We start from the raw sequence: 10,618 nt of genomic DNA on the forward strand, positions 1-10,618 counted from the left end.
GTATACATCTCAACACTATGGAGTTATTTAAATATATAAAAGGATATGAATATGAAATAGGTTGAGATTACTCATAGACATCCACACATAAAAGGATACAATACTAGAGTTAGAGGGTCATATTGTGTGGCACTAAAAAGGACAACTAATAGAATGATGATCACAAGTGTCCTATTATAAATTTAAAAATATTAATAAATAAATATAAAATAAATTTTAATAAAATATTATTGTTTTGGCTCTTCTCCTTCCCACACCATTGTCCTCCTCGTGGGTTTTGATCGATAGAGTTTGTTGCTTCGCTGTTGGGTTCCGCACAATAATACTAGTGAGAGGGACACCAATAATGATCACTAGAACTCCTCTGATGCTTAAGTTAGACTATTACTAGCAAAACAATAGAGAAAGATGAAAGAGTGAGAATATGCTCATATCTTCTTCTAGCTAACTACTAACCTCTTATACCATTGGTGCTATCCGGGTCATGGTATGGGCTGAGGCCTCTTGAATTTTTTGGGCCAAACAATAGAGGAGACCGACTGTGGAGTGGCCGCATTAGCTTCGGCAACTCTTAGCCTACCACTGCTCATATGGTCAAGTACTGTTGGCTGTTATTTGATTGTGTCAGGTGGTAGTTGTAGATCCGACCCCAAGTCGGGTCCGAATTGCATGGTAGCCTCGGAACTCGGTACCTAGTCAACGAGTTGATTACTTATTGACTAGGTTACATGGCATACTGAACTGTAATTGACCTGGCTGGGGTCCGACTGGAACCAGCCAGCGGGCTACCCCGCGACAAGCGGCCTGCTGGTGCGCTAATGACCGCCCGGCGGTCGGCCAGTAGCCTAGGCTCCGGTCGGCCCGCCCAAATCGACCGCCGGGAGTGAAAGAGAAGGAAAGAAGGGATTTACCACTTTGCATCGCCGCCTAGCTCGTCGTCGTCACCGTTGCAGTCGCCGGAGAGATCGAAGAGAAGGAAAGTTGCCTGATCGGGTCACTCAGGTGGAGGAAGAAAGGGAAAGAGAAATCGTGAGAAGAGAAAGGGAAAGTCGGGCAGCGGATGATAACTTAAGGGTTGTCACCAAATTCGTCGCCAAATTGACGACGAACGACGAATTCATCGCCAATTTGGCGACGAACGTCTAGTCGCGTCGCCAAATTGGCGACGAACCGTCACTGATTCGTCGTCAAATTGGCGACGAACAGAGGATTTGTCGCCAAGTTCGTTGCCAAATTAGCGATGAATCCTCTGTTCGTCGCCAATCGCGACGAATTATGAATTCGTACCGTTCGAAGTTCGACGACAAACTTTCGATTCGTCGCCAAACGTTTGCGACTGAATCCTCTGTTCGTTGCCGATTCGGCGACGGTTTATGGATTCGTCGTCGAAGTTCAGCGACAAACTTTTTGATTCGTCGCCAAACGTTTGTCGGCCGAATCTCTGTTCGTTGCCAATTTGGTGACGAATCGGATGTTCGTCGTCAATTTGGCGACGATTTTTGCGACGACTTGTAATTTTGCGATAATTTTGGCAACGAAAATTTTTCCATTGCAACTTGTGCAACTAAAATATATTCGTCGCAATAACTATCGTTATAAATTTACGATGAATCATTGATTCGTCGTAAATTTCATCTCAAATTTTTCGTCGTAAAATTTAGTTGCTAATAACATGTATTTTTGTAGTGTCCATTCCATCTTACATTCCAACATGGCATACCCTATTCCTAGGTTGGCCCAACTCAACTCTTTACTTAGTTAGATTTGGCATAATACAACCCAAATAAGGCTTAAGTAAATATGTTGCACACTCAATAGGCTCTCGTAGCCACCCATAATAATAATAATAATAATAATAATAATAATAATAATAATAATAATAATAGTAAAAGTAAATAAATATCGTTCGTCCATATTTCTCTGCTACTGAGGTGGCACACATCAAGCGGCGAGAAAGATTATAAAGGCCAGGCCACGGTGATCGGTGATTCAACGAGCTCCAGATCCACAGATGGCTCCGTCTCGCCTCGTCTTCCTCCTCTCCACCCTCCTCCTCCTCCCCTTCTTCCTCACCTCCGCAGACGACGACGACCAGTGCGTCTACACTCTCTACGTCCGCACTGGCAACGTCATCAAGGCCGGCACCGACGCCACCATCGGACTCACGCTGGGCGACGAGGCAGGGCAGGCGTTCGCCTTGCAGGACCTGCGCAAGTGGGGCGGCCTCATGGGCGTCGACCACGACTACTTCGAGGCCGGCGCCCTCGACGCCTTCAGCGGCCTCGGGCCCTGCGGCCTCCGCCTCCCGATCTGCCGCATCAACCTTACCTCCGACGGCGCCGGCCGCCACCACGGCTGGTACTGCGACTACGTCGAGGTGACCGCCACGGGGCCCCACCTCCCCTGCTCCCAGACCCTGTTCTACGTCCGCCAGTGGCTCGCCACCGACGCCCCGCCCTACACCCTCTACGCCACCGTCGATGGCTGCGACCGACTCCAGGGATCAGCTCCTCGCCTGCCGGCCGATCAACGCCGCCTAGTCGTCGGAGATGGCGCCGCCGATGCTCATGCATTCTTCTTCTTCGTCCTCCTCCTCAACGCCGGTTGACTCCGCCTGATTAATCAAGTGGGAATCGTGCATGGCCTCTTTTCTCCCTGCTTTACTGCTGTAAAATAAAGATCGATCCTGATCTATACAAAAAAACAGAGAAAGGCAGTGAATAATTGAATATACACAATATTACTTTTGGATTTTTATTTTACTATTAAATGAGAAATTGAAAGGATAGTTTTTAAAAATAAAATAAGTATGTAGATTTCAAGGATTAGTTTAATAATTATATATTAAAAAAAGATTATGACAAAACTAATGGATGGAAATAATTATGAGCAAAGGAAAAAAATGAGAATTAAAAATTGTTTTTTGTTCAGTTTTCTAAAATATTTTCTGTTTGTTTTATTAATTAAAAAATTGAATTGTTGGGCGAATAAAGTTGATGAGGAATGAAACAAATACTGTAGAATAAAATTAAAAAACAATTAAAAAATAAGTTACTATCTCTATTTGGTTTATTAATTGTTTTTAGATATGTATGTGAAAATGCACAATAAATTTGGTAGAAAATATGATGATATGAGGCATCCATCTCAAAATTTGGAGGGTTCTTTTGAAAATTCTAAAAAGAAGGTGTCTTTCAGTCTTTTTTTTTATTATTTTTGTCCAAATTTTTATTTAGATTAAGTCTTGTGGTTCAACTACGGGTTCATAAATTTTAAAGGCTAGGGCTTTGGATGCTGTTTTCTTTTGATAATTTACTAGTTCCTTTCAACTTAAGGTTTTATTTTTAGTCAATAATAATCATCCAATAATAAGACGTTCAACATATAGAATAATAATCATCCAATAAAACTCTCTCGGATATGGTGCAACAGTAAGACGTTCAACATATTAATCAAGCATTAGGGAGACATACTATAGTGCATTTTCCTCGAGGGATAAAATTTTCTTACACTTAAGGTTATATTTCAATTTTTTTTTGCTTTAGAATAGACATCCTCTATTAAATTAACTAAAATAATTTGCTTCACTTGAATTTTATAATTTAAGTCGCTTAGTGGATCAAAGGGTTCTTTACTAATTTTACAATGCCTATATAAGTTTTTAAATTGTGATCAATATTCAACACGTCAAAATGATTGTGAAACATATTTGTCTCTAAGCTTATGTTTCATTTTAGACTAATATATAATATGATACATTTTTAACAAATCTAATAAAATAAAATTTAGCGAATCATATTCATACTCGAATAAGAGAGGTTATATCATGATTGTCAAAAAAATTATTTTATTTCATTTAACCAATCGGCAAACGCCTGGAGATTCATTCTCATTCATTCTTCCAAGTGATTTGTTCGTCCAACCTCGAACAGAAAATCACTTAAGCAACACACCCCACACAGTGTTATCAATATACTCAGGTGGTCCTACTGATGGATACTCCAATCGAGCAAGGAAAGCTCATGGACAAAGGTTGGAAAGTTATGGCATAGGCACTAGGAGAGGCCAAGAGAAAAGGGTCTGTCATTAGCTTTATACCATAAGATTTGAAAGGAGTCTCACTCCTCATGATGATGTCTTGGTGATTTATGCAGTAATAGCCAATTATGATATAGCCAGAGTAGTCATTAATACAGAAAGCTCTATCAACATATTTATTCAAAGATGCCTTTAATCAAATGCAAATCGATCGAAGAAGAACTAAGGTCCATGTCAATAACTCCATTCAATTCGCTCAGACATGAAATACAACCATTAAGCCAAATCAGCCTCCTCTCTTTCTTTAGGCCAGGAGGCCTTACGATGAACTCGGAGCACCATCTTCATAGTGGTAAATACTCCCTCCTCCTACAATATCATTATGGGAAGTCTGACACTCAGCGCATTCCAAGTGGTAGTATCTACTGTTTATCAGAAGTTAAAGTTTTCGGTGGGTAATCAGATCAACTCGGTCACTGGAGATCAGGTCGTCTCTCGAAAGTGTTACACTGCAATGATTCATACAGATCTCAAAAAAATATGAAGAACTTCATGGGAGGAGGTACACCTTTTATATGAAATGTTTGCCCAACGACTGCCACATGAGAAAGAAGAAGTAAAAGTTATCCCTTGCCTACCTGGCAGAGTCACTCAAATCTCCGTCGACTTGACACCAGAGCTTAAGATAAGGTTTGATGCTTGCCTCATCCAAAACAGTGATGTATTCACCTAGTCTCCTCATGAAATTACAAGGGTGGCATCCGCATCCAAATAGAACATCAACTCAACATCCTCTTTGAGTCTTGACTTGTCCGATAAAAGAAGTGACATTTCAGACCTGAACAAGACAAGGTAATCCATATCGAAATCACCAAACTCCTTGAGGATGGACACATTCAAGAAGTTCAATTTCTAACATGGCTAGCAAACATAGTGTTGGTACCAAAACAAGAGCAAAAAATGACTTAGTTTGTATCACTTTTTGGGACCTTAACAAAGCCTGCCCCAAAGGATATTATTCGCTCTCCAAAATTGATTAGCTAGTAGACTTGACCTTGGGATGCGAACTTATATATGTATGCTAGATGCGTATCAAGGATATCATCAAATCCCTTTGGCTAAAGAAGATCAAGAAAAGATTAGTTTTATCATATCTGACGGGACTTTTTCTATACCAGATTATGCCACTTTTGGGTTGAAAAATATAAGAGTTACTTATCAACAGCTCATGGATCGAGTCTTCAGATATCAGATATGCCGCAATATCGAGGTATACATAGATGACATACTAATCAAATTAGTTCAGGCTGAAAAACCTAATCAGTGATATCAAGGAGACATGTAGTACCTTATACGGAGGTATAATCTCAAATTAAATCTGAGCAAGTGCCTATTTGACGTGAAGAGTGGTCGCTTCCTTGGATACATAATCACTGAAAGAGGGATAAAAGCTAATCTAGAAAAAGTCCAAGCTTTGCAAAAAACTGTGATAATACGAACGACATTATCACAGTTTATATGATAGTCAGCTACAAAGAGTCTTCTATTCTTCAAAATATTATGCAAAAGTGAGTAGATTCACTTGGGATGAAAGTGTGAGCAAACTTTTAACGACTTGAAGAGAGATCCAACGACTCTTTGAATTCTGTCTAAACCTATAACAAGCGAACCTTTGTGGCTATACTTGTCAACTTTTGAAGGAGCTCCCGGTTCACCTTGATGTGGCAAGAAGGAGTGTTCAACAATCTACTCTATTTCTCGAGCTATCTTTTGAAAGACATAACTAATTACACCACCTTGGTAGAACTTACTCATCATTAGTATTGACTGCCTCCGACCATACTTCTTCTCACATCCCATTATGGTGCTCATCAATAGTACCTTGGGCTAGATATTAACTAATCTTGAAGCTTCTGGACGCTTGATCAAATGGACCACGAGGGGCTTGGCGAGATGACATCCAGTGTTAGCCAAGAACAACCATTAAAGCCCTCAACCTTGATTGACTTCCGAACCGAGCTCTGCATAAAGTTGTAAGAGATCTAGAAAATCTTTTGTAGATGGATTAGCCACCAAGAAAGAAGCAGAGACGAGATCTTCTTATGCCCCCCTAAGGGGGATACATTACAACTCATAGTAAAACTTCATTAAGATCTCGATAATGAGGTTGAGTATGAAGCCTTAATTGTCGGCCTTTAAGCAACCAAACATATAGGAGCAACCCAGATAATCATCCACTTTGACTCACAATTAGCCACCCAATAGATAGAAGGACACTTTTGAAATCCGTAACGACAGACTTCGAAGATATATTGAGGCCTTTGAGAAAATGAAAGTTGACTTCCAAAAAGTTACTCTATAGAAAGTGCCTCGATCTGAAAACTAAAAAGCAGATGAACTAGCTAGATTAGTCAGTGCCTTGATAAATTGGGAGCAAGAAGAACTTATACTCAAGACCAACTAATCACTCACATTAATAGGGCCACCAAGGTGTCCGAACCCATTGATTGGAGAGTTCCCATCATTGACTTACAAAAGCATGGAACCTTGCCTTCGGATTTAAGTCAGGTTAAGACACTTAAAAGGTGAGCGACCTGATTCACTCTAGTCGGAGACGCCTTGTATAAGCGGGTTTTTTCTCATCCTCTACTTAAATGTCTCAGCCCAAGGGAAGCAGAATACGCCATGCAAGAGATTCATCAAAGTATTTATGGAAATCACATCAAAGACAAACTCTGGCACAAAAGATCTTATTAGCTGGATATTTTTGGCCCACTCTATAAGCTGACACAGCTCGGATGGCTAGCACCTGCCTGAGTTGCCAAATACATCAACATCTCCCTCATCATCTTACAGAGTTACTAAAAACTACAATTGTCTCTTGCCCCTTTGATCAGTGGAGGATGAATATTAAGGGTCCTTTCCCAATAGGACCTCACTAGAAAAGCTTCTTTTGGTGGCTATTGATTACTTCTCCAAGTGGATCGAAGCTGACCCATTACCGCAGATCAAAGAAGCCATCTTGGCAAGTTCGGTGGAGCAGAACGTCATTTGCAGGTTCGAGATCCCCACAAGTTAGTATCAGATAACGGTCGACAATTTCAAGGGCGCAAGCTCCAAGAATGGTGGCAAGAGCTCGGGTTCTACAAGCCTTCACTTCCGTGGCCTATCCCCAAAGCAATGGCTAAGCAAATGTAATCAATAGGGAGCTTGTCAAAAGCCTCAAGATAAAGTTAGACCAAGTACAAGGCAACTGAGTTAATGAATTATCTGGAATCCTATGGGCGTATAAGACTACCCCGAGAGATTGCACCGGGATGACATGTATAAGACTACCCCGAGAGATTGCACCAGGATGACACCTTTTCATCTTGTCTATAGAGGAGAAACAGTAGTTCCTATCGAAATTGAGTTGGAATTTATATGTATCAGCACCTATGGAGATGACAACTCATGCAAATGACTCTTGGAGCTTGACCTTATTATCGAGACTAAGGAGATGGCAGCAACCCGACTCACCTCGTACCATTAGCATATGTGCCAAATTTATAATAAATGAGTCATTCCTCATTCTTTTTAGTGGGAGAATTCGTCTGGAAGAAGGCAAAGCTTGTAGGAGACATTGGGAAAGTGGAACCTTAATGGGAAGGACCTTATCGAGTTATCAACAACTCAATAGTGGATCTTATTATCTGAAAGATTCCAAAGGGAGAGAACACGGTAGACCTTGGAATGCCACCCACCTTAGGCCCTATCGTGCTTAAGTTTTGTAGTCGGGCTTTTGACTCATCTAGTTACTAGTTTAATTTCTCTTGTATCATCAACTCATGTTAAATAGAGTGGTATTTTCTACTTCCCGTCTTAGTCCCCATATTTTATAGGCTTACGAAAGGCCTAGAGCATCAATCCCCGAGCTTGCGACTTAGTCTTACGATAAGTTTGGAGCCCCGAGCTCGTGACTTAGCCTTATGATAGGTCTAGAGCATCGAGCTCTAAGCTCGTTAATTAGCTTTACGATAGGCCTGGAGCACTGAGCCTCGAGCTCATGATTTAGCCTTAAGACAGGCTTGGAGCCCTGAGCTCGCGACTTAGCGTTATGATAGGCCTAAAGCACCGAACCCTGAGCTCGTGACTTAGCCTTACGACAAGCTTGGAGCCCCAACTCTCGAACTCGTGACTTAGCCTTATGATAGGCCTAGAGCACCAAGCTCCGAGCTCGTGACTTAGCATTATGATAGTCCTAGAGCCTCGAGCCTCAAGCTCGTGACTTAGCCTTACAATAAGCCTGGAGCATCGAGCTCACGACTCAGCCTTACAATAGGCCTGGAGTACCGAACCCTGAGTTCGCGACTTAGCATTATGATAGTCCTAGAGAATTGAGCCTCGAGCTCGCGACTTAGTTATATGACAGGCTTAGAGCATGGAGCCCCGAGCTAACGACTTAGCCTTTTGATAGACTTGGAGCACCGAGCCCCAAGTTCATATATAGCTTAGCCTTACGACTGACCTGGAGCATCGAGCTCGCAACTTAGTCCTACGACAGGACTGGAGCATCAAGCTCTGAGCTCACGACTTAGCCTTTTGACAATCTTGGTGCACCAAGCTCACAACATAGCCTTACAATAGGCTTGGAGCACTAAGCCCCGAGTTCGCGACTTACCCATACGACAGGCCTGGAGCACCAAGCTTCGAGCTCATGACTTAGCCTTACGACATGTCTAGAGCATCAAGCCTTGAGCTCATGACTCAGTCTTATGACAGGCCTAGAGCACCGAACCCTGAGCTTGCAACTTAATCTTACAACAAACCTAGAGCACCGAACCCCAAGCTCACGACTTAACCTTATGGCAAGCTTGGAGTACTGAGCTCTGAGCTCGTGACTTAGTCTTATGGCAGGTTTAGCCTTACGGCAGGCTTGAAGCACCAAGCTTGAAACTTAGCCTTACGATAGGCCTGGAGTACCAAACCCCAAGCTCGTGACTTTACCTTACGACAGACCTAGAACACCAAGCTCTAAGCTCATGGCTTAGCCTTACGACAAGCCTGGAGCCCTGAGCCCCGAGCTCATGACTTAGCCTTATGACGGCCTAGAGAACCGAGCCTTGAGCTCACGACTTAGCCTTACGACAGACTTAGAACATCGAGCCTCGAGCTCGTGACTTACCCTTACGACAAGCCTGAAGTACCGAGCTTCGAGCTTAGGACTTAGCCTTACGATATGCATGGAGCACCAAGCCTCGAGCTCATGACTTAGTCTTACAACAAGCCTGGAGCACCATGCTCTGAGCTCGCAACTTAGTCTTACGATAAGCTTGGAGCACTGAGCCCTGAGCTTGTGACTTAGTTTTACAATAGGCCTAGAGTACTAAGCCCCAAGCTCGTGACTTACCCTTAAGATAGGCCTAGAACACCAAGCCTCGAGCTCACGACTTAGCCTTACGATAGGTCTAGAGCCTCGAGCTCAAGACTTAGCCTTATGAAAGGCCTAGAGCATTGAGCCTCGTGCTCGCGACTTAGCCTTATGATAGGCACAAAGCACCTAGCCCTATGCTCACGACATAGCGTTACAATAGGCCTGAAGCATCGAACCCCGTGCTCGCGACTTATCCTTACGACAAGCATGGAACACCTAGTCCTGAGCTCGCGATCTAGCCATACAACAAGCATAGAACACCTAGTCCTAAGGTCATACCCTAAACCTCACCATAAGCACGGAACTCAAGTTATGCTTGGGACCTGCCGAGGGTTTGCATGTCTCTATCGACTACTTCATCAAAATTAAGGTTTAGATTCTTTGAAAGTTCATCATATTATCAAATAGAAATGGAACAATTGAGACCTAAAGTAGTGGAAAATATATCATCATCAATTGCTAATAGGTTAACTTGATCTGAGTCTGACTCAAATTATGAAAAGGACTCATCTCAAGTTGCCTTGAGTGTCTTTTTCTTATTGTGTTTATTATTATCATTTTATTTATATTTTAGAAGTGGACATTCAAATTTGAAATGTCACTTCTTGTTGCATTCAAAGCAACGGGAATGGGCTAGATCATTTCTTGAGATCTCCCTTTTTACAAATCTTTTGGAAAATCTCTTTCATCTGATCATTCATTTAACTAGATTAGTGACTTTCATAGATAGATCATCTTCATTAGTCGATGATCCAGACTCGGATTCAATTTCCTCTTTTGATTTGGGTCTTGACTTAAGGTTAGATTTGAGTCCATCAATTTTACCAACAATTAAGGCTATACCTTTTTCCTTTTGATCTAGATTGGTTTGTTCATGAAGTTCATAGTCATAGAAAAATTTATCTACTTTTATAAGCAATAGGTCCCTAGACACTTTATAAGCATCTACCATATATGCCCATAGAGTTGTTCTTAAGAAGGATTTTAGGGTATACCTTATAATCAAGTCCCAATTATCAACTTGTTCACCGATTACATAGATGTCATTCAAGATTTCCTAATTTGGCTTCTAGGTCGTGGAGAGGCATAATGACCTTCTTTGATATCGGAATAATGATAACTTCCTAAAATAAAGCCAAAATAAGAAACTCAAACTTGACTAACTTT

General features: G+C 41.9%; 1 protein-coding gene across 1 annotated transcript; it reads left to right on the forward strand.

Annotated features, from left to right (window-relative positions):
- The first annotated feature begins 2,011 nt into the window (after positions 1–2,011).
- On the forward strand, positions 2,012–2,608 carry LOC141816880 (PLAT domain-containing protein 3-like). Its single transcript, XM_074704602.1, has one exon. It carries the CDS (start codon positions 2,012–2,014, stop codon positions 2,606–2,608), a length of 597 nt encoding a protein of 198 aa, XP_074560703.1.
- The last annotated feature ends 8,010 nt before the right edge of the window (positions 2,609–10,618 follow it).

Source organism: Curcuma longa, unplaced genomic scaffold, assembly GCF_044706935.1.
Source record: "Curcuma longa cultivar G26 ecotype Majalengka, Jawa Barat unplaced genomic scaffold, ITB_CL_G26_1.1 contig_18589, whole genome shotgun sequence".
In the NCBI taxonomy this organism is placed as follows: Eukaryota; Viridiplantae; Streptophyta; class Magnoliopsida; order Zingiberales; family Zingiberaceae; genus Curcuma; species Curcuma longa.

Excerpts from the sequence above, each read along its gene's own strand:
- LOC141816880 (XM_074704602.1), top strand. The coding sequence starts at position 2,012 with ATGGCTCCGTCTCGCCTCGTCTTCCTCCTCTCCACCCTCCTCCTCCTC.